Raw genomic sequence first — 24224 nt, forward strand, 5'->3', positions numbered from 1 at the left:
TTTCTTGATATGACAGCATACCCCGCCATGACTCCCCCATCCCCAGCCACCCGTGGTGCCTCGTTTGCCAGCTCCACGGCCAGTCATCCATCACCCATCAGCCCGTATGGCACCTCTCCACCGGTTGGACCAGCACCACTCAACCCTCACATGGTGAGTTGAGGAGGGGGTGGGAGAAAGGACAGTGGGGGAAGAAGGGAGGGAAGGAGGGAGGGGGGGGGGGGGAAGGGGAGAGATTGGGAGATGAAAATAAGTTAGGAGAGAGAAAGTGAAGAATTAGAGGGATTGATGTGTAGTGTAAGAGAGAGAGAGAGAGAGAGAGAGAGAGAGAGAGAGAGAGAGGAAGGGGGAGAGGGAGGTGAGAGACGTAGAGAGAGGGTGACCAGCACCACTCAACCCTCACATGGTGAGTTAAGGAGGGGGCGGGAGACAGGACAGTGGAGGGATGGAGGGAGGGAAGGGGAGAGATTGGGAGATGAAAGGAAGTTAGGAGAGAGAAAGTGGAGAATTAGAGGCATTGATGTGTAGTGGAGGAGAGAGAGAGAGAGAGAGAGAGAGAGAGAGAGAGAGAGAGAGAGGGAAGAGGAAGAGGAAGGGGGAGAGGGAGGTAGAGAGGGGAAGATAGAGAGAGAAGGAAAGAAATTAAACAAATAGAGATGTTAAGAAGTTAGGAGAGAGTAAGTGAAGAATTAGAGGGATTGATGTGTAGTTTAGAGAGAGAGAGAGAGAGAGAGAGAGAGAGAGGGGGGGGGGAGATGTAGAGAGGGGGGATATAGAGGGGGAAAACAAAAAACAAGAAAAGAAAAGGAAATAAATGAAAAAATAGAGATTTGAAGAAACAGAGAGAGTAGAATAGAAGCTAAATGGGAGATAATGAGACAAATCTGACTTCACATTTTAGGACAACCCCCTCAACTGATTTGTTGAAATTATCAAATGTAGTCCATTGTCAAAATCAAAGTCAAATTATATATCTCTTTTGAATTTCTTCCATATCTTCATATTAAACAGAGAATTAGGCCCCAGCCCCAAGGTCCTTCGCCATCAGGCCACCACGACCGCTTCGTCAAGCCAACGAATCCAACCTACACCAGCACACCATCCAGTAACTCATAGTCGCGAATTCAGCCGTCTGAACTTCAGTTCTGATCTGGGGATGATGATGTAATCGGACCCTCTATGCCTTTAGCGCCTCCGTGTATTTCTCCTGATATTGTATCGGCTTTGTATGGACATAAGTTGCATCATTGTGCTCGGCATGGCCAGGAATTATCGTAGCAGGACCGGATCGTTGGAATAAGAGCACGGGCCGTCCATTGCCTATTATGAGGAGTACGGAAGCAGCGTTGTACATGTTTGCGGTTCAGGTTCATTGCTTCATGCAGTGATCATACTTTATATCATATCTGCCGCTCGTATATTCATAACCTTACAAAACTAAATGCGTTTAAGCTCAGTGTTTTACTTATGAATATGCCTTTATGCATGGGATTTCTGACGATCTCATTTACTTTTCTCAAAGGGGGATTCCCCTGCTGATGATATTGAGGGGATTTCCCTTATATCGCTACGATGTACATTATGATACATTGCGTATCATCAATATCAGACATCTTTCTTTGTATCGCATCCATCCTAGGGTTAGTGCATTGCTGTATTTATCAAGGTCTAGTATTAATTTTGTCTCTCGTATGACTTTACAAATTTTTTTTTTATTCATCATTTTATTGTCTTACATGGATGATTGGGCAACTAGAGTTTGCAAGATACTTGAGAATATTTGTTTCAAAACGTTTTGAAAATGAGAAAATAAGAAATGGTTGAGAAGGTTTACATGTTGTGTTCAACATACAAATGGAGCAAGAAATGTGAAAGTGATTTTCTCACGGCTATGCACGATGTGTATATATTTTGCAAGAAGAAGAAGAAGTTTGTAACAGCTTATATAAGTATGGGATTATATATGTATTAAAACAGGTGAATGTATATGAAGTTTGGCAAACTCACCAAACAATTGATCATACATTGGGAAGGAAGGTTCGTTTGGTGTGAAGAAGATATTTTTGTATAGGTTGGATTGTTTCTATATATCAGAGGATATGTATTTACTTGTGCAGATACATGTATAACAAAGTGTGGTTGTTGTGCTGCGTGCGTTCATTTCATGTATGATCAGGATTCACTGTAACTGTACCTGTATGTCGACATCTGTTCTAAGTTGAGTACATAATCTGCTCTTATGGATGATAGGAATAAAGAAATATCTTATGAAAATAGTTGAAGTGTATTGATTGGGCCTTTAACGCCGGAGCTTTGATTTGAAACCTTTCAACATTCATTAATGAATTTTTATTTCAGATTGCAGGAGCTTAAAAAGCCCTTTGTCTTCTTACTTTCATTCTAAAGCACTTGACAAATGTATCGTGTTCAAAAGAATAGGGTAAAAGCACAAATTTCTTCCAAAATTCGCCACAAATATTTGATATCATTAAGTTAACTTTCAGCATTGAGCTGAAGTTTCCAACTTTCCATCATAATTATTTAACTTTATTCTAGTTTATCTGACATTAGAACTCGGTCATTGTATTCAGTCGTTGTGAATTTGTACTTAAATATGTCCAGCATTGTTGCAAAGCACATTATTATAAACTGCACACAGATAAATGTACGCTGTTGCTCATTTTATAGTCAATATCTCACTGTTAATGTTGCTTACAGCACAGTGTATTTACCTAACAAATACATTCTTGATATTTAATCACTTAAAAATCCTCTTTTGATTTAGGTTTACAGAGAAGTTCTATGAATAATATTGTTGTAAAAGGACTTCCCCGTTCATTAAGTTAATATTCTTGTAAACTCAAATCATGTTAAAGATACTCCATAAATATCTTTTTTATCCGACTTGTACTCTGATTGGCTTAGCTATTATGAGGTAGTAGTCTTATTTTGTTCCTCTTGAAAGAGCAATCAAAATATGAAATTTTTGTGTCTTCTAATTTTCTACTTTTCCTAAGAAAGTAAATTCATTGATGCTGTTTTATTACAATTTTTATGCAGTTTTCTTGAGTGGAAATTGCCTTTGCCCCCCTAAATTTTCAACAATTTTGTCCTTACATGTGTATTAAAAAAAATACATGTATATTTGAAGTTGTTATGTGTCAGTTCAGAAAACTTACGACTAGTTGCAAAGACTATCTTACATGTTCAAGTTCAGTAATATACATGTAGGAAGCGACCGAAGGTAGATTGAAATGTACATATTGTAAATTTCAGATTGAAGTAGTTAATTAATTAATGATTTTATGTAAATACTTGAGTTTTTGCTATCCAAAGTAAGTGTTCTTTTTTAAAAACCATGCCATGTTAAGAAAACAAATGGTTGTGAGTTAACGCTCGGAATGTTTTTGTTAATTGTGTCTTTTGAGTGCAAGGGTATTTGACCTTTTAATCAAGAAAAAGAAGAAGCTAATCAGTATTATCACTCCCTTATAATCGCATGCCTGTCCAGAAAATCCATGAAGGAGATTAAGGCCATCTTTGCACTTTAAAATTACCGTATATCTGTTTCCAATTTTCACCTTCATGTCAGTTTTCAATTTCACTTGAAGATATATTCTCTGTCTTGTAATGTACCATGCCTGCCCATCATTAATGTTGTATGTGTTGTTAGTTACGGCAGCAGCATGTATGTGTTTGTTGAGAGCATGTTAACACTGTTTAGAAATTTGATTAAAGCAATTCTGATTTGATGCAGGAAGTAGATTTTTGTCTCAATGAGAACCATCCCGACATGCAGCTTCTGTTTGACATTAGGACTTTATTGGATCGGTTTATGTCAGTAAAGACTTCAGTGTGGTGTACAACCCCTTTCATGTACATCATGTCATATTATAACGAATATTCCCCATAAAGGCTTGTTCATATAAACCAACGCAAAAAAAAATGAACCTGCCACGGTTTTACATGTAAATGAATGACAACTGCATGTGCTACAAGGCTTGTGCGTATTCCCAGAGCCCTGTGTTACAACATGCAGAAATGGGTAGCATATTACACTTTGTCTTATGAAAAACTGCAGGGGTGTTGTCGTGTCATGTTCTAACAAGGCTTAAAGGGGCGAGGGAGTCTGTCCACACTAATATATTTAGCAGCAGTGGTTGTACCGATTTATTCACTCATGTTCATTTATGTAACTTGCCATTTTTATTTTTGTGTATGATTTGTGGTTAACACACAAAATTTGGAAAATACGAGGAAAGTTATGTTGGAGGAATGTAAATCAATGAGTGGTGTATCAAAGAAACTTTTACTTCAAAGTTTTGTTTTTTCTTGTCAGCTGTGAGTTGAATCAATACGAATATATATTGAAAATACGCAAGAATGATGTGTCGAGTTTTTTTACTTTTACTTAAATGTGTCGCATTTTCCTTCTCTCTCTCACTCCCTTCGTTTTCTCTTCTTTCTGTCTGTCTGTCTGTCTCTCTCCCTCTCTCTCTTTCTCTGTCTCTCTCCACACACATGCACTCTCTCCCTTCTCTCTCTTTCATGTTCTCCTCACTACCGTATCTCTAATTAAAAACTTATCTCTAAAAAATAAAATTCAGAAGGAATATCCTCTTCACATTGCTTTTATTCTCCTCAAAGCTGAAAACAATGAGTGGATAGGTTAACCCAATTCTGTAGGAACACCAGATTGGGATGTAAGTGTAACGATAGCTATTAAGCGACCAGACAGTCTTCTGAGAAACATGTTCCCAAGGGTGTTTCATCAATTACATTACATGCAAGATCAATTTGATGGCTTGATGATCCCCTGACAGACTGTTTCAGATAGTTCATGACCAAATCATGAGAGAGAGAAAGTGAGGGGGAGAGAGAGAGGGGGAGAGGAGCGAGGGGGATAGAACATGAGGGGGAGAGGATTGAGGGGGAGAGAGATTGAGGGGGGGGGGGGGGGAGAGATTGAGGGGGAGAGAGAGTGAGGGGGAACGAGTGAGTGGGAGAGAGACAGAGAGTGAGTGAGTGAGAGAGAGAGACGGACGGTGCAATGCAGAAATATAGCTGATTTCATTGAAGTTTCTTCCTTCTACACTTCACACATGGACAGAGTTGAAGCAAGATTCTCAACTTCTTGCTGACTGCATCCAGTATGACAACACCTGAAGGAAGAATGAAAATAAAGGAAAGGAAGATTTGTTACGCTCATGTACGCATTAAAACAGGAATCTTTATGCTAAAGATCACAATATCTGGTTCTTGATAAGAATATCATAACATTTGTTAAATACAGAACAGAAATATTATCATGATTGATACTTGAATGATGGTACAATGTAATATCCTTACCACCTACTTTTGTCTCTCATAATCACATAATCACCAATTTGAGGTTTCAACAACTTAAATAACCTGCTGACATGGTGGAGATGTATCTTGTTATACGTAACCTCATGAGACAGACAAATCGTATCTTCCATTGCAATGAGAAAATGGGTCGTATGTTATTTTTTACAGCCGGTCGGAACGCACCTGGCAATCACAACATTACTTGGGAGTGTAATCGATTTAACTATTTTGTATGACTTGTTATAATGGGACCTCCTCCCCCCCCCCCCCCTTCTTCATCCCCTACAAAAGACTGCATAAATGAAAATCCTTTCACCTCAATCGCTAATTTTCATTTCATGCACAAATTCTTACCTTTAAGCAGTAAGAGTAATGGACAGAATGGCATCTGTTGCTCGATAGAACAGTTGAGTATTTATCTTTGTCCACTTTTGAGAATACAAGCCTCAGTTCACGTCCAAACTTTCTCTACCTTTTGTTGATTTTGTTGTGGATTGACTGGGATGGTCATTCAACCTAGAACAGGCAGCGATTGAGGGATTGAAAAGAACATTACAGACACTATGATTACATTGCAGTATTTTTTAATTTTTTTTAATTTTTTATAATTTATTTATTTTGAGCCACCAAAACCAATGTGAAAAGAGAATAGTGTCACACTCGACCCAGGTGTAGTAAGTGGGTACCTGGTAGAATTCATTCCTTGAATGTACTGGGCGCTACGTTTGCCGGAGCTATAAGGCCAGGGTAATAATATCCATTTCCTTTGGAAGCGCAGAGAGACGTTACACATGTATCATAATGTGGTATGCACTATACATAAACTGCATATTATCATTATAAATTCTTTTTTGTTCAACATGTAAAAGTAGAAGCAGTGGCAGAGGGGTTAATGGTGATGAATCAAGATCATGGCTGCTACACTTTTAACTTCATTTGTATGATAATCCATTACACTTTCAAGCTGCCGGTATGCTTATTATAAGGCTTTAAAAAAAAAGATGTTGTATTGCCCTTTGCGATAGAACCAACAATCTTGAAATCTACGGTGGGCTTTTAAAAAAAAAAAAAATTTATTTGTCTTTTAGAGAATTTTTTTAAAGCATTCAAAACTGAGAAATATCAGCCTAATGGGAGAAAAAAAAAAAATTAAAAATTCCGGCCGACTGACCCATGTTTTGGCACCTAATGGTCCTTCGACATATTCGTCATCCAAGTATTTCATCCAATAATGCATGCATTACAACCCTGAATGCGTGTATTACAACCCGTAATGCGTGTATTTCATCCATGAACGCTAAATCTCATATTATTGTGACCACAAGCAGTGATTCCAGAAAGCACATTAATGGAAGAAGACCTGTCTTCATCAGCTCGAGTTTGCCAAATAATAGCCCGCTATTTTAACTATCCTGATCTCAAGTTAGCCAGTTAATTTGCATCCTCATCAGCCTGCAGTTGCAATTAGCAGGATATTTGGTCGAGAAAATATCCACAAAATCTTGGTGTTGTTTCCAAAATATCCCGCTATTTGGGAAATAGCGGGCAAATTTGGGCCCGTCCGAGCTAGATTGTGATGAGCGTATCGGTCTAGTGGAGACGCAATTTCAAGCTTCGGGATAATATCCCCGAGTCTGAAAATAGCGGGTTATTTGGCAAACTCAAGCTGATGAAGTCAGATCTATAGTCACATAAAGAGATTCTTCATTGTTGGATGAAATATGGGAGAAAATGAGCCAGAATTAAAAAAAATATCTCACCTGGCTTTCTCCTAGTACTGCTTCATAGCGGTCCGCATCCATCTATGTAAGTTGTCCATCTTGATTTATATAGTCCCTCTAGAACATAAAACATGGGTCTCAATCAGTATGGTCAGACATACAGGTAATACATCATCCTACAGCCCTGTTCATACACCACACAGTAAGCCGCCTTTAAAAAAACTACCTCAGCAAAAGAAAATGATAACTGATAAGCGTAGTGTGCTTAACGTCTATAGATTGTAATAACTACGTTTATACTGCGCACGTACCCTGTTCAAGGCGCCTGCAAAGTAGCATCGTTACAGTGGCTTTATCCCAGCTGCTAAGGCACTAAAAGCATTCAAGGAAAAAATTCCTACCAGGTAACCATTTACTGAATCTGGGTGGAAAGTGGCAAATATTGATTAATGTCTTGCTAAAGGACATATGTGCCGTGGTGGTACTCCGCAAACCATGTGATCCACAGTCCGCTGACGTATCCACTAGACCACGACACCTCTTTCTAGACTGTAGACCACAGATAAATGAGTTTGCATATTGCCCCTTGTTGCCTCCAGCTAATCTTCACCGCAGCAGGATGTTTTAAGGCAGTTCACAGCATTGTGTATGTACAAGACTCAACATATTCATTAACATGTAAAACAGAATACATGCAGTGGGCATCCCTATCCCCACTTACAAGATTCACAATTGCTCAAAAATTTGATTATCAACTTCTGAAATAAAAATAAAGACTTGCTGATCATGGCATGGTAATAATCCACTTTTCACTATACTCGTAGAGGAAAAATTATAAGGGAAAACAAAAACATAGTTGAAGCTTTTCAAGCACTTTGGGATGGATAGGAGATGATAAAGAAAAGGAGCTGTAGCTGGAATTTAAAGCCCATCTGTACTAGTTTCCAGGAGGGATTAGACCACCCTGCAAGATCACTGACAGGTGGTTATCTCATCAAATCAGCTCTCACTTAACATAAGAAAAAGAGGATCATGGGGGACCAGTAGTCACAGATTAAGCATTGTTTGCTATATAGAGGGCACAAGAAGCAATAAGTACAGTACAGTGGGGCTTTAAATGGTTGATGGTCGGTTCCGGGCACAGTGGATTACACAAGACCTGTCATTCATAAAAGTGAAGTCCAATCTTTGTGATTGACAATGCCTTTTGTTGGGTAGACACCTGAATGGTGTCAAATTCCAAATGAAAACCCACTAATACGAGCCTTTAATTGAAATAAAAAGCAGTCTAATGATCTTTCACACAATATATGAATTTTAGTGGCTAAATCGAATTAATTGGGAGTATGGAATTCTGGTGCCTATTAATTATTATTATTATTTTTTTTTTTTTGGGGGGGGGGGAGATTAAGATGAAGCACATTCCGGTATCATTTGCAAAATTTTAATTTAAAAAAAGCTTTCACTGTATACACATTTGACAAAAACACAAAGCAAGCTTCAAATAAACATATATTAATAGTGTAATTAAAAGACAATTACCGGGTACAAGTATTTTACTATTCATTCTGCTTTGAACATACAGTCAATGCCATGTGTACAACGTGCCACTGGAATACTTACCTTAGTCAGGTATAAAAGTCAATGTAGTCATGTATACTGGAGTATGTGAAGTCCATTGTGGTCAAAACAGTCAAACCGATGTTAAAAATCTTGTGCTTGTCATTCTTCTCGATAGACTATAATTCTATCAGCTCCAAGTCAGTATTTTCTTCCATCAGAAGAACAAGTGTCGAGACAATTTTATTTTGATCGATACAAGTTGGAGTTGTCAACTTCATTCATGCACATATTAAAGACTGTCAATACTACTGGGCCAGAAGGGATTAGACCACCGAGCAAGGTCACCGACAGGTGGCTATCCCATCAACTCGGCTCTCAACTAACATAAGAAAAAGGGGGATTGGGGACATCTTCTATATAGAGGGAGCAAGTAGCTACAAGTACAACAGTGGGGCTTTAAAAGTCAGCAACATTCTGGATGAGATGCTTTAACCCTACATGTATATAGCCTGGGGGGGGGGAGCAATATCTTTTCTTCTTTTTGCCCTCCCAAATTTGAAAATTGCCCCAATCAATATTTCGCTCAGTGGGGGATGGAGGGGGGGGGGGGGGGGGGGGGGGGTAGTGTAATGAGCACTAATCTTAACACCTCCCCCCCCCCCTTGACAACAACAAATTTGAGGGGGGGGGGGTTTAACCCACAAAACACCCCCTGCCTATGCGCCTGGACTGTAGTGTACTATTATATCACACATGTCTGACGGGCTATAAGAATGATTTGAAATGTCATATTTACTACAACATGATTCAAAAGTACTTCATGTATTTAACTCCAGGAAGAGCTACATCCCAGGCTTAAGGGTTATTAATACTACTACATCGGATAATCCTAAATGTATCTCAATGGATTTGTGGAGGATTAGTCTGTTTCATGTGTTTGGCAACGATGAGAATGTTTACAAAGCAAACATTTCCTACATGCTTGTACCAGAACATTCAAATTATGAGATACTGAAACAGAACGATCGAGTTTGTAACAGGATTCACTGTTTTCAATATCCTGTATATGCTACAGGAAATTTGTAATTTGAAAACATAACTTAAATTCTAGTGCAAAATCTTGACTGAAGTGATATGTTTTTGTAATGAAACCAACTACCGTAATATGTGCATCTTAATTTGGTGTAAGTAGTAGTCAAGGTTTCAAAGAAAAATTCCTGAAGTCCCTTCACTTACTGTAGTAAGACCTTAAATCTATTTTATTTCTATCTGACATTCAAAATGGGGGTCGATTCACCAGTGTCCATGAGCAGTTTCTCCTTTCATGTTATCATATATACATAAGTACCGTAATTAACGTTGTATAAACCGCCCTCGTGTATTAACCGCACCCCTCTTTTTCGCCAACTTTTTTTTTGCCGACTTTTTTTTGCCGACTTAAAAAACAGTAGAGGACCTAGGATAGAACCTTGTGGTACGCCGTGTAATAGAAGAAAAATTGGAGGAATTATTATTATAAACTACATATTAAAATCTATCAGATAGATTACTTTCGAACCAAGATGACAGACAAATTTGAGTGTTGTTCTAGTTTCCGAGTGGTGAGTCAACACACTGATTACTGAGCTGGGAGACATTGCCAGGCATAGCGCCCAAAAAAAGTTTGCAAAAAAAAAAAAAAAAAAAAAAATTTGGGTGTACCGTGTATATACCGCACCCCCGACTTTTAATTTTTTTCGGCGGCAAAAAGGTGCGGTTAATACACCGTTAATTACGGTAGTCAATTTACCACAGATATTCAAAATAAAACTATATGGATAGAATTGCAAACATCAAGACTTTTATTACCATAATACCACATTTCGTACAATGTACTACAAAAAGACAGCTTTAAGAAATATGCATAATAAAGTCATGAAGCGACTGCTAATACTATAGAATTTGAGCTGTTTTGCATCTGCCATCTTGTGTCCAATTTTTTTTGTCAAAAAAACAATCTTTGTACATTTAAAAATTATCATAGCATCTACAAACATATTCCAGTAACAAGAAGTAATGAGCAATATTTTCACATGTAAGTAAAAGAGTACTTTGTTTCCATTTAAAGCATGAGTTTTTTTTCCATTCAGTTCTGAATACATTTTTTGAATGTCTTTTAAATCCAATTATACTGATAACAAATTTTATCATGATTTACAAACAATGATACAAAGGACATGCATTACATTAGAAGCTAAGATACATTGAGGCTACATTGAACACTCTAAAATGATTAAACAATTCTTAAATGTACCTACAAATACTGGACATCTAAACAAACTGATATCAGTTACATTCTTAAGTAACCGTAAGGTGATACTCACTTGAATTAACTTATAAAAAAGGAAAAAATGGTTTTAAAAAAGTAGCACAATTTAAAACGAGCACACGTTCTGAGTAAATTATGTGAGTGGTTTTATCTATCAAATACACATAATAACGGCACAGGATTTGTGCTTGCAAATAGAATTACAAATATTACCTATAGAGGGCATATACAAGTCAAGTGTTTGGAAGTCGTTTCATTCAGATGGGATTTTTTTTAAAGTGCCTAGTATGACATGATATTTTAAGATGGTATATTGATGCGTGTATTTATGGGAAATTTCAATTATATGTTTAGGGGGAATTCACAGTCAAACTACCAAACCACAGAAAATGTCATTCTAGGTATCATTTTTTTTTCTTTCTTTTTTTCGGGGGGGGGGGGGGGGGGGGGGTGCTGGTGCGGCTGCATAATTGAGTCATAATACATATGGGATTCTTTTGTTAACCCTAATGAGGCCGGGGTATTTCAAGGGTTTCTAAATTTTATTGAATAAAGTATACTGAAGAACATGACAACAATATTTTGCTACGTTCTTTTATAATAAATTTATTTCTGATGTGATATGCAAAATTTTTGCAAAATTTTCAAAACGTAATTACAGTATTTTGCAGTTTTACAGTGTAAAATGGTTGGAAAATAAGTTGTTTGATACATAAATGTTTTCTATTGTCATTATATTTTATGTTTTCTTTTATTAAATGAACCTAAGATATGTCTCACTTAGTGGAATAGGAGTGTAAACTTTCCATAGGCAGACCCACTAGCAAACAGACAATATGCACATTTTGATTGGCATGTGATCAATACTTGTAATTTGACAGCCTGCCGTAGGTCCGAATTGCACAAATTTGGTGTCAAAATGTGCAGGAGGCTTGAAAGAAAAAAGTCATGATACATGAATCCGGAAATTCAAGCGGTTAAGACGCAGCGCGACCTCATTAGGGTTAGGGAGTATATCTCGGCAGTTTTTGCCGAAGCATTTGTCAGTAAAGTTCTGATAGAGAAGAGTTATTTGGCTTTATAGAGTCTCGTCTTTTAGATAAACATCTGGAGACCATATATTTAAAATTAGTGTCACACCTTGGACAGATGAGAGCTAGTTGTTGTTCAGAAAATTTTGGCTTGCACCCAGTAAATAAGGATCGAGAATGCGATCTTCATCTACTCGGTGCAAGCAAAAAATTTCAACAGTTGCAACTTCTCCCAGAAAGCCTAACATTCAAGAACAGCTTGTTCATTGACAAAGTAAATCATGTAGAGTCAGAGTTTTGTCCAAAGCATATGGTAAGGAAATGATGTCTTGTAAGGCAGGTGAGTTTGGTCGCTTGCATGTTTGAGGGTCAGGCTGTGTGTACAAGCCTTCCCAAATAGTGCAGACGTGTTAGCCGACTAAACAACTTTCTTGATGAATGTTTTTCCATAAGTGCTTCGTCAGAGTACTTCCGTGTCTTGTAGTGACTGTAGGTGTAGAAAACCTTGTCAAAGTTGTCCTGATGCTTTGTCTGTACATGAGATAACGCTTGCCAGGGGTTCTTGTTCGCTAATGCTTTGTCAGAGAGTCTGGGCGTAGGTAGAGGTTCCCGTCTTGAGGTGGCTTAAGTGCTATTTCTTGTCACAGTTCTTGTTTGCTTTACAAATGTATATACTTTGTATGCATGAGCAGCTCTAGGATATTGTATCGTAGTGACTGTAAACGCTTGTCTGGTTTCTGGTTTACAAGTTTATGTCAGTCTCTGGAAGTTCATAGAGATTTGTTGTCTCGTTATGGTTGAACGCATTTTTCACAAATGCTTCGTCAGTCATGCGCCGTAGAGATGAGGTTCATTCTCTTGTGGTCGCTGTAAGTGATGTAATGCGTGTCAGAGACTCTATTTCACAGATGCTGTCAGATGGTCTGCGGGTACACAGACGAAGTGGCTCTTAGTGAAGTAGACAATGCTATTGTCGGATAGTTGCTGTATATGCGATAACGCTTGTCGGAGTACTTCTTCGCAAAGTCTGTCAACATCTTTGAGCTCAAGTAGATACTCACCGTCCCATAGTGGCTGTCAATGCTTGACAAAGTTCTTGTTTGTGATTTGTCACGGTATCTGGGCGTAAATATAATGTGGTAGTGCAATGTCTTGGGTATCTGTAAAGTGCGATACGCTTGTCACGTTCTCGTTCATGGATGCTTTGTCAAAGTCTCTTGGCGTGCGCAACAGTTCATTGTCTCGTAGTAGCTTATAACGTGCAGGAATAGCTCGGTTACTTGGTTACTGTACAGAAGTCTAAGTCTTGTGTCTTGGAATGAGTTCTGTGTCAATGAAGATAGGTATAACAGTTAAAACATGTCATATCAAACGTCAAACTCTGCACAGAAAAGTTTCCAGTAAAAGAGGTCTTTCAGTTAAGTAATGTCAACTAGAATAGGATAATACAATCGAATACATACAAAATATAATTTTACCTTGATTAGAAGAAAGAAAATGACTTCGCTTGAATTATTAAATTGAAATGAATTCACATGCAATGCTAGAGAATGATGAAAGATGTAAGATAGCTACTAAATGACAGATAAGCCTGACCATCCCTCTCAGAGGAAATATAATCTCCTTGTAAAGAAAAGATAACACTGTATTTATTTCATTATAACCTTATAGTGCAAGTTAGGCTTGATGAAGATGTGAAGTAACAAAGTCTTAATTTGATAGCAATTTATGTTTGGTGTGCATATGAACATGAACAAATCTATCTCTATTTTTTGTTTTCATGAAGTGTACGCTAATTTCTTTCCTAAACCCTTGCTTGTTTGTTTTCTATATCTAAGCTATCATTTTCTATAATACGCGACAGAAAAACCATGCAATACCATTACAGACTTACCCGACTGCTTGGGAGCTTGACTGGCAATTTCATGTTGTACGAGGGCGCTTTCTCTCTTCTGGTTCAGGGTCAGCGACGATGACCTTGAGCTTCTCACCGGCTATCGTCTGCCCGTGGAGAGTATTGAGACATATTTCAGCCGATTCTTTCCCTGGGGGTGATTAGAGAAGGAGTTAGAAGACAAAATGAAAGATTAAAGGTGGGGCTTGGAAATTTCATGAAGAATGCCAGCTTACAAAATGGTGGACTAAGTGATAAGCTCAGTATCTTGTGATCTGTAAGATAATAAAAATGTCAATTCTATTTCATGTTGACAAGATTTGTTTTGTTCATAAAGTTGTATAAATATGGCAATTTTAGCACGATGAGGAGGTTGACATGTGGCGCTCCATAAATCTGTGGACAAACTATACCCACTTAAAACAGGACTATACTCACCTAATCCTGGACTAAACCTGATATGCCATTATAAATACCAGCAATTTTGTTTGAATAAGCTATATATCTGATACGAAACTCTTTTTTTAAAAGGCTGCAGTCTTTGGAAAGTTAATATTAATGAAACTCACTTGCATACTTGGCGTAGCCATAGTTACGTCCATGGACGTTCTTGTAGCTGATGAAGTTTCCAAATCTTCTGAAGACATCACAAATGATGGGATCTGGAAGGGGGCGGGTGCAGATCACAAACAGGCGCTCTTCAACAGGACTGCATTGTGAGAAAGGGTCAATATTTAAGAAAGTTCATACACATAACAAAAAAAAGAAAAAAAAGAAATCTACTGGGCAAGATCAAATAACCGTTGAGGATGGCACCTGGCTTGCCACAGGAGTGAAACCCTTTGAGAGCAATCCGTATCCCTCCTTCCAAACTCTGTCACACCTTCTCCCTCCCCCCCCCCCCCCCTCTCATTCCCTCTTTCTCTCTCTCTTAACACTATACCCCTCATGGATTGTAGGGGGTAGTGTCAAAGAGCAGGATGGTGGCTGGCTTGATTTAATAGGAGTGAAACCTCTAGGATCATAGTCAGATGCTCGTTCAGCCGACCAACCTTTCTGTCTTACACCTTCTCACCTTACAACCTGCTCCATTCTCTCCCCACCTCCTCTCTCTCTTCTCTCTCTCTCTCTCTCTCTCTCTCTCTCTCCATTCTATCCCCTTTTCTCTCTCCATTCTATCCCCTTTTCTCTCTCCATTCTCTCCCTCCCTCTCTCTCTCTCTTTCTTTCTCTCTCTGTCTGTCTGTCTTTCTCTCTCTCTCTCTGTCTGTCTCTCTGTGTCTCTTCTCCATACCTGTCAGGGTCAGCCATGGGTTGTAGTGGAGGTAGAGCCACAGTGCAGGATGGTGGCTGGCGTGATTTAATAGGAGTGAAACCTCTAGGATCAGAGTAAGATGCTTGTTCAGCCTGTCAACCTTTCTCTCCCACCTTACAACCCTCTCCATTCTCTCCCCCCCCCCCCTTCCTCCCTCCCTCTCCCCATCTCGCTGTATCTCTCTCTTTCTCTGTGTCTCTTCTCCATACCTGTCAGGATCTGCCATAGGTTGAAGAGGAGGTAGAGCCACAGTGCAGGATGGTGGCTGGCTTGCTGCAGCAGGGGTAAACCCTCCAAGAACAGACCTGCAAAACATATTTTACAAAGAATTAATAAAGTCCAGGGGGTGTTTCACAAAGATTTTAAGTTGAACTTAAAAATTATGGAAAGCCGTTAGCATCTTTGAAAATATTTTGTTAAAGTTATTTCGAAAGGCATAAAATGTTGATTCAAATGATTCATATTTTCTATCATCAAGGAGATTTCATGTTCTTGATGTGGAATTTCTACTTTTGAATATATTTCATTTTAAGGCTACAAATGGCTCTTCATAATGTTTAAGTCCAACTTAAGTTCTAATTAGGATCTTTGTGAAACTCGTTAAAAAACTTAACTGCTGCTCTGCTAAATACAAAAAGCTATTAAAGAGGTACAACAATCATGAAAATGGGTTCAGTTGAATGAGCTTTGACTTATAAGAATAAATCTGCTACCAGAATAGTTTTTCTTGACTTACCCTGTATTAATTGTGGTCGATGAGTTGTCCTCTACAAACTTGACTTGCATGGGGCAGCCGGGAGGGTACTCAAAGTTATCAAGTTTCTGCTTTGCGTAAGCAGCCTGGGCAGCCGAACTATATCGCACATAAGCAGTACCTGCAGGATATACAGAGAAAGAAGAACTATGTAGTACATATTACTTGGATAAGGAATAAAGATATTCATCAAATGAATACCACTCCCATCTTGTTCTAACTTACGCTTGTAAAAGAATAATTTTACTCAAGGAAGAAAAATAATTATTAAATATATACTGGATTGGAATGACATCAAGTACATGTAGGTGATGTTCATATATTAGAAAATAGATACTGAATAGTTGTTGAGCCCTTTTATCTTTTACTAACAAGGTTGCTACTTTGAAATCGGGCAAATGCTCACTCACATTTCATACATGTACATGTATGTGATTATTTGTTGTATGATGTACATGTACATGTACATTTAATAGCAGTTACATGTAGGCTACAGCCAACAAGAGATGTTTATTCCTTGGAAAAAGCAATATATTACAGAGTCAGACACAAATGAACATTGTTTTGGCTTTTGGTGTACTAAATTATTTATCAAAGGCTTTGAACACTTCACAATAATTGTTAGAACTACCGGTAAATATCAGGCAAATATTTTTCTAAAATAATAAATTTGCCAGTATATCATTATTTCCCCCTTTTCTCCACTCTCCAAGATATGTGATCTTATAAAATCTACCAACACAAGAAACACATGCAACAAATTCTCTTTCAACATGCAAAATAATATTCACTGTACATCAATCTTTAAAAAAATTCTTTTTCATATATTATTCCTCTTCTTTTCAACATAATTTAAGACTAACGCACAGCTTCATAATTTACTAACTAATGCGATTTACAGTAAAACCTGTATATAAAGACCGCTCAAGGAAGAGAAGAAAAGTGGTCTTTGAATTGAATTTATTAAACCATATACATGTAAAAGCAAAAAACATACAATAGAAAATAGAATACATAAAACGTACAAAATACAAAGCAAATACATGATCAGGACCACAAAGAAGCAAATTGCTATACAGGTTTCAATGATAAACTATATTCAAGGGAAATGAAAAATGTGGTCTTTATAGACAGGTGCTCTTTTTATACAGGTAGTCGCTAAAGCAGGTTTTGACTGTAGTTGTATGAAGACATACCTTTGTATCCCCAGCTGACCTGTTCTTCTCTATAATCACAGTACTCCATGCCTGGGATGATGCTAAACAGACCCTTGACCTGCGTCTCTGTGACGGGACCCACGATGTCAGCAACCAGCCTGGGAGAGAGGTTCGTTGGCAATCCTACACAGACGGAAATATATAAATAGAAAATAATAATGATAGATGATATAATGATTTGGATTTATATAGTGCTTAATAAGAGATTCATTGGAAATCCTACACGTATGGAAATAGAATAATAATGAATAATAATGATAATAACAATTTAGATTTATACACCGGTAGTGCTTAATAAGAAATACCCTCTCTAAGCGCTTAACAGATATTGTGACCCCAGTCATCGGATTCATTCATTCACAATGTGCACCATCTCCACTCCCTGGGGAATATTCCTACCATATGGTCAGCATGAGGGCACATGGCAATTACTAACACAAAGGCTTTGGTTATCCTATCAGGTCCTCATTTCTCTTCTGGGTATGGAGTATTAGAGTGGCCAATGTAGATGAATGTCTTGCCAAAAAACAGTGCCGTGTCTGGGAACAACCCACGTCCCACGACCTTTGAATTTCAAGTCGAGTGCTAAAAACCACTTGACCACTACACCTCTACATACATGTATGGAAGATGGAAAGAGTGATTTACATGAACCCCCAGTACCTTTCAAATTTGCCACATCTGTTCATAGCCATAATCAAAAGTAAGGATTTCAGTAGCTTATAACAATAATCTTACTTTGTTATTGATAACAAGTTTTATGAAACAGGGCCCAGGTGTATTTCAAATGAACACAAATGGAAGACAAATAATGTAGTCCAAACCGTGTCCATCTAAATGCTATGAATTTGAAGGAAGGAAAGGTTCATCGGTTTAACTTAATAGATTATCTGTCTCTCTGAAATTAAGTCAAACATGGAATGAGTATTCTAGATTAGGAATTGCAGTAGTACTGAATCAATGCCAATTCAAATTGCTGATTTGGTGACTTACATGACTAATTGAAATCTAAGCCATACATGTATATGTACATGTAAGCCATAATTTGACAAATAAAAACAAATGTGATTTCATTCAACTCAATTCAATTCATGTGATCTAAATTGTTATTAAAAAAAGAATAAACAAAACCAAAAAAATTCATGTGCATAGAAAACAAATCAATAAAAAGCAAAAATATTCATCAAAACATAATTAGGAAATACATGCACAGTCACAGTGTAATCCTTGGCTTTTAATGCAGTGGTCTTGATGCTAGGAGTTAATGCATTGAAACCACATCCGTGCTTCATCAAGTATTTATTCAAGTAATTGATCCTCAAATACCACATTCCTCGCTTGATTATCCCTAAACATTCATGTTCCTAATCTGCTTTCTTAGCATCTCAGGCAGTATCAATTTCAATTAAGCCATATCATACCACAACCAAAGTTCCTCTCTTTTTGTTAGTTTATTAATTTTACTACACTAAGCTGGCTATTACAAGAGTCACAAAATATAATAATAACTACTGTAAATATACTTGTGAAGAAAGCAATCTATGGTTAAGAAATTAGTTGAGTTAAACATGAAAATGTATCTGAAGCTGCTTCGCAAATACCAAAATACATGATGTATGTTAACTCTCCATCTGGTGGTACGCGTGACACACTTCCAATGCAGAAATGTTCATTCCTCATGCTGTTTTTTCCATACAAGCAGGTATTTTTTGTGTGGTTATTTTGGTATTATCTGCTTTTCATTCTTTATGAGAATATTTTTCTCAAGTATGTTTTCAAGTATGTTTTAAAATTAGTTTTCTATTGAATTTGTGATCAAATCACCATTTTAGGGCAGTTGTTTGACTCGCGGAATGTTTAAATAAAACAAAAAACAACGTATTTTATGAAGAAAAAACGTAATACCGTAATTCGGAGGAAAAAACGGAGTAATTCCGGCAAAAACGGAATGGTTGGCAGCTCTGCTTCTCTATATTACAATTATATGATTTGCTTACCTGGACCTTGAGGGAAGAACATGCCATCCACTTCAAAGTTGCCAACTTGAGGAGCAGTGGCCCTAGGGAGGGCAGTGGGTGAGGTATACTCCCCTCTCATAGGGTAATCACTCTCCACCCTGCTGTGGCTAAATCGTCCGTAGTCCGCTGCTCTTCCTCCGTCAGAACCCCTCCCGTAATCCTTCCGCACGTGATCGTATCTGATGTAGTCCGGACGGCCGTAGTCCAAGCGGTCATGGTCAGATGACCGAGAGTAATCCCTCTCAAACACGTCGTCTCGGCTCCGCTTCTCTGACCTCCGTGGTTCGGCCATAACTGCCTTGAAGCCTGATGAGGGAAATATGATAAAAAAAAAATGATTACATGGCTCAATTCATATGAAAGTTTATGACACAGAACTGCTGATCAATTATGGATATAACATACCTGAGTTTTCATTGAACACAATAAAATCTTAAATGAATGAAAACAGTATCACTTCCATAAAGGAGGTTAGAATTCAGTTCATGAGAATGAAAACTCCCATTGTCCTGGTAGCCCTTTCTATCCTCCAAAAATGATTTGGTATACTGTCGCTTATACTTTTGATCTACTGACAAATATTTTTTTCTGGAGTTATTATAAAATTGTGATATTTATCATTCAATCAATCATGATGACTAGAATCGCACGAGGCAGTAAAAATAAGGCAGAATCTTGTGTGCTTATCTGATTTCAACTATTGCTATCCAAAGATACGAAAGGTCAAAATAATTTCTTTTAATTTTATTTTATTTTGTATTTGTTATTTTGGGGGATTTCTCCAACTGTTTATTTACCTCATAAATTCTACTAAAGGAACCCAATTTTGTAAATGAAATAATCTTGTGTATACCGGTACATGTATTTAATCACCAACTTGATAACTTCATCAGCTAGGTATTGTAAGTGTAAATCTCAGCTATTGGTGCCATTTCTAATATATGATGAAACTAATATCCTCATTCTTCACTTACTTCTGTCACAATTCTCCAGTGCGTTGGCAGCCCCCGACACTCTTCTGAACTTGACGTAACCGAATCCTTTATTCGCTCCAGTCTTTTTGTCGGTTATGATGGTCACGTGGTCGATCTCCCCATACTCTGTCAATTGAATGAGAACATTTTGAGACAATGTTTACAATATGAAATTCTTCCAAATGGAATGCAAACTCAAATAGTTTGTATGTGAACACTTCAAAGTGTGTTTACTTTTCTCGAACCAGACTGCGGTACCTTGTCGTTTGATGTGCACTGCAGTAGTGTTTGAATAACAATTTTGTTTTCCTTCAAACTTATCTAGGTGTACATTGTACACACCTACAGGAGCATGTACAACTGTATGAGGGGAAAATATCTAAAGACACCGGAATATACATGTAGAACACATTTTTGATTTATTTTTTATTTTGATTTTTTTTCTTCTTCCGCAGGGGAATTCGAGGGGATAGGGGGGGGGGGGGGGGGGGGGGATGGGTGTTGTTGTGACTCATACATCTGACATCTATACCTCATTTGTGTGGGTTTGTTGATTTGGTACATGAAGTTCTCTAATTTCTTTTGTTTTCATGCTTAAAACTGCTTCACAACACTTGTTTAAATCAAGTTAAATAGAACATAAAGTATATTTGATTTTTAAAATCAAATATTAAATAAATCTGACTGACAACTAAATACTACTAGTAACAATATCCTTACAATCACACACTTGAAATTCCAGAGGCATTGTAGGCTACTTCATACATGCCAACATTTGAAAATCAGAAATCTGTATAAATTATGCTATTTAAAAAAAAAAGAGGAACAATCCTAACTCTCCTATTCAATACTACAGACAAAGTTGTACAGGAAGAGGAACACCTGCATTAAAATGATAATTATCTTCTCCCAAAAAGAGGAATGTTCCTCTTTAATCTGAACAGTTGGCATGTATGCTACTTACCATCAAATTTCTTGTACAATTCATCATCATCGTATGAACTAGGAACAACTACAAAGAGACGGGTGAGTTCAGTCTTCTCGTCAATGTCTTTGGAGCTGTGTGAACCTCGGGAATTTGCAATGATAACCTAAAGGAGGAAAAAAAAATGATGAAAAGAATAATTAGTTAGCCCCTAAAGTGACATCGCTCATAGGTAAATAGATATGTGGGTGTCAGCATGAGGTTGTAACCAATACAAACACTAGTCAAAATCAATCAAAGTAGAATTGCGTTTGCTTACATTGTTGGATGATTTGATTCTGGGGAATCTATCAAACATACATGTACATACACTTGGTGATAAATTTATAGCTTTCAAAATAAAATGGAAGTCTTGAAATGCTTATGTCCCCTTCCTCATTCACCAATTTGCTCCAGATCAGCCGGAAAACTTTCATTTTTATATTTTGAGATTTTTAGTATTTTGAGATTTTAAGTATTTCAATTCTATATTTGTCATAAATATCACAAAAAGCAATCAGACGTTTAACAAAGCTAGAAAAATCGATTTTAGTTCAACATTTTGATCGCCAAAAGTGGATTTGTTGTCATGGAGTCTATACCATTTCCATGTTAACAAAGCGCCATTCAGTTGAAAATTATAACAACTTAAACATAATAGAGTGGTGAAGTGTGCCGTCATCAAAAATCTTTTTTTTTAAATTTCTCAATTTTTTTTTCTTTTTCCGAAAGAGCATCAAAATAATGTCCAAATGTCGAAAACCAATTGAATATGTTAAGTACTGGCTGAGATATTACCATCTGAATAAATATATGTCCTATGGGAGCTCAGTGTTGTATGCTCTGGCTCCTAACCATTAGGAGCCAGAGCATATAACACTGAGTTATCATACATGTACTGTAGGAAATACATTTATTCAGATGGTCATTATTTTTTATGCTCTTTCGGAAAATGTAGAAAAAATTGAGAAATTCTAAAAATAGATTTTTATGATGTCACAGCTTCGGTACTCTATAAACATTATTTGCTGAAAAAAAACATGTATATCCTGAAAGTTTGGTGGTTTCAATATTGATCTTTGTCTAAAATTGTGAATATTTTTGGGGATTTTAGAACCTATTTGGGGCAAAATTTGGGCCTTACTACTTACTTCTAATACTAGGCTACATGCATTTTAATGTCCTCAACTTGACCAAGGGATTTGCATTGTTTTATCTCTCTCTTCTCTCTCTTGTATCCTTCCTCCGCTCAGGTCGGAGATCATCGGCACTGTGAGTCTGCCGAAGTTACTTAATGGCTTTCTATAAGTCGTTAAGTAGATTTTGACGGGTTGTGTGAAGGTTGCGTATAAAATAAAAAAAATATCATAGGTCTAGGTCTATCTCAAAAAAAAAAAAAAAAAAAAAAAAAAATTGGATTTAGTTTATTCAAGCTGGTCCAACAGTCTAAGAATAAGTATCTTCTGCATTTTTGCTGACAATTCCTATTTCCGATTCACGCATTGGCGATGCAAAAAACTGATTTTGGACCCATTTGACTTTGAGATGTTGTTTACCTACCTCTCCGTGGGACCCTATGGGAGCCGTTTAAGGCTCCCTTGAATAATATCATAAAAAAACATTTCAAGGGAGCCCTTAAGGCTACACCTGACAGTCTGAAATTAGATCTAGGTCTAGACTAGATCTACCATAAACATTAGAAAATAAAATATGACAAAACATTCCCTTTAATTTATTATTTATCAAGACTAAGTTAAACATGTTGCAGTTGTTCAGCTGGTTATCATGGTTATTGGTTAACCATCTAGAAAATTACATTCTACATAAGTTTATGATAAAACAACTAGATCATAACTAGATTACATTTTCCCCCATATGTTTACGTTAATCAGTAAATCACCTTGATGGGCTTGCTCATGTTCATCACTCGCTTGCCGTCCGACTCTTCCATCGCCCGAGCAGCCTGTGAGAACTTGGCGAATTTCACGTAAGCGACTCCCTTCGGCTCGCGCGTCACCTTATCCTTGACAAGAAACACATCTTCCACTTCACCAAACTGCCCAAAATAGTCCTTTAAATCGGATTCTGTCTGAAGCTTAGAGCAGATGATGAAGAGACGACTATTAGGAGGTTTATCAGCACTACTTTGTGGGCCCTGCTGGCCCCTTCCAGAGCGATTTCTATCCCGATCAGATGAAGACATCGTGAGAAATATGCACCTGTTTTACCGAGAAAAAAATAGGTGTTGGCTAGTGTTGTACACAATGCATAATGGTAGACCGTCTATGGTAATGTACGTTGTTTGTTGGCGTTTAGATGGCGCTCTTCAATCTTGTCATATTATCCGCGCCACGGCGTTCCTTCTTGATGTTCATCTTTTCGAACTTTTGATCTCATATGGCTCACTTTTACTTTTTAATTTTAGGGGGTCTTTCTTTCCAGGCTCCTGTTTTTCGAGTTCAGAGTTGGCTTAATTACCTGTCTCAGCGAAGTGCTAGTGCAAGTTTAAGTATATTTAATTTCCATTCACCATTAGTAGTGCATTTTCATGTCATCTCTATGATTTTAATATTGATGATATTCAAACATTTCAATTATAATCACATACTCATAAAAGGAAAACGTCCAGTAGGCCCTACGAACATTTCAAATCTGTTTGTAGCTTTAATATAATTTAAGAGGACTCTAGAATCCGATAAATTTCCGAATAATTTTACTAAATCTAATGTATCACATTTCAATCGTCTTTGCATTATCCTTCTTTCTCTTTCATATAACTCTAGAACCTGAATTGCTGACAATGATTCTGTAAACAAAACAACTGACATTCCTCTACAATCTTTTAGCCAATCCAAGGCCATCAATATCGCTACTTCTGCTCTCATTATGTTTATTAATAACTAAACCTATAACTTTTTATAAAAAGCAGATCCATTGCTTTTGTCCTCTTTAGATCCATCAGTGTAAATTTTACATAACCTTCAGTCCATCTTTATTCTTTCTAATACACAGTTCTTCATATCTGAAATAAAATTGTGTTTCTTATTAATAATTGTATGAATATAATAGGAAATATTGGGCGTTGAATAACACCAGAAAGGTTTAATTAACACTCTT

At 37.3% G+C, this 24224-nt stretch overlaps 2 protein-coding genes across 3 annotated transcripts in view; one reads left to right on the forward strand and one right to left on the reverse strand.

The window, feature by feature from the left end:
- The window catches only part of LOC588905 (coiled-coil domain-containing protein 6), a 36171-nt gene extending 31790 nt beyond the window's left edge, over positions 1-4381 (forward strand). The window contains exons 7-8 of the mRNA XM_030979903.1: positions 17-153; positions 1012-4381. Of these exons, the coding sequence (XP_030835763.1) occupies positions 17-153; positions 1012-1116 (242 nt within the window). The 3' untranslated portion in view covers positions 1117-4381. The remainder of the gene's footprint in view (positions 1-16; positions 154-1011) is intronic.
- A 2728-nt stretch (positions 4382-7109) lies between these two features.
- Positions 7110-23384, reverse strand: LOC580007 (RNA-binding protein 45). 2 transcript variants are annotated; one of them, XM_030979904.1, is made up of 10 exons: positions 23008-23384; positions 21108-21234; positions 20144-20269; positions 19149-19475; positions 17131-17274; positions 15917-16055; positions 15390-15485; positions 14436-14575; positions 13867-14017; positions 7110-7187 (listed from the first exon to the last, which is right to left on the reverse strand). In XM_030979904.1, the coding sequence occupies exons 1-9, from the start codon at positions 23308-23310 to the stop codon at positions 13896-13898; spliced, it is 1524 nt and encodes a 507-aa protein (XP_030835764.1). In that variant the 5' UTR covers positions 23311-23384; the 3' UTR covers positions 7110-7187; positions 13867-13895. The 2 variants fall into 2 exon arrangements, with proteins under 2 accessions (XP_030835764.1, XP_785181.2); XM_780088.5 differs by lacking the exon at positions 7110-7187 and adding an exon at positions 12774-13297.
- Between the last annotated feature and the right edge of the window lie 840 nt (positions 23385-24224).

This window comes from Strongylocentrotus purpuratus, unplaced genomic scaffold, assembly GCF_000002235.5.
Source record: "Strongylocentrotus purpuratus isolate Spur 01 unplaced genomic scaffold, Spur_5.0 spur5_scaffold_10, whole genome shotgun sequence".
Classification (NCBI taxonomy): domain Eukaryota; kingdom Metazoa; phylum Echinodermata; class Echinoidea; order Camarodonta; family Strongylocentrotidae; genus Strongylocentrotus; species Strongylocentrotus purpuratus.

Excerpts from the sequence above, each read along its gene's own strand:
- LOC580007 (XM_030979904.1), bottom strand. The coding sequence starts at position 23,310 with ATGTCTTCATCTGATCGGGATAGAAATCGCTCTGGAAGGGGCCAGCAG. Across the intron at positions 21,235-23,007 it reads ACATGAGCAAGCCCATCAAG|GTTATCATTGCAAATTCCCG; the intron begins GTGATTTACTGA and ends TTCCTCCTTTAG. Across the intron at positions 19,476-20,143 it reads ACTGGAGAATTGTGACAGAA|GCTTCAAGGCAGTTATGGCC; the intron begins GTAAGTGAAGAA and ends TTCCCTCATCAG.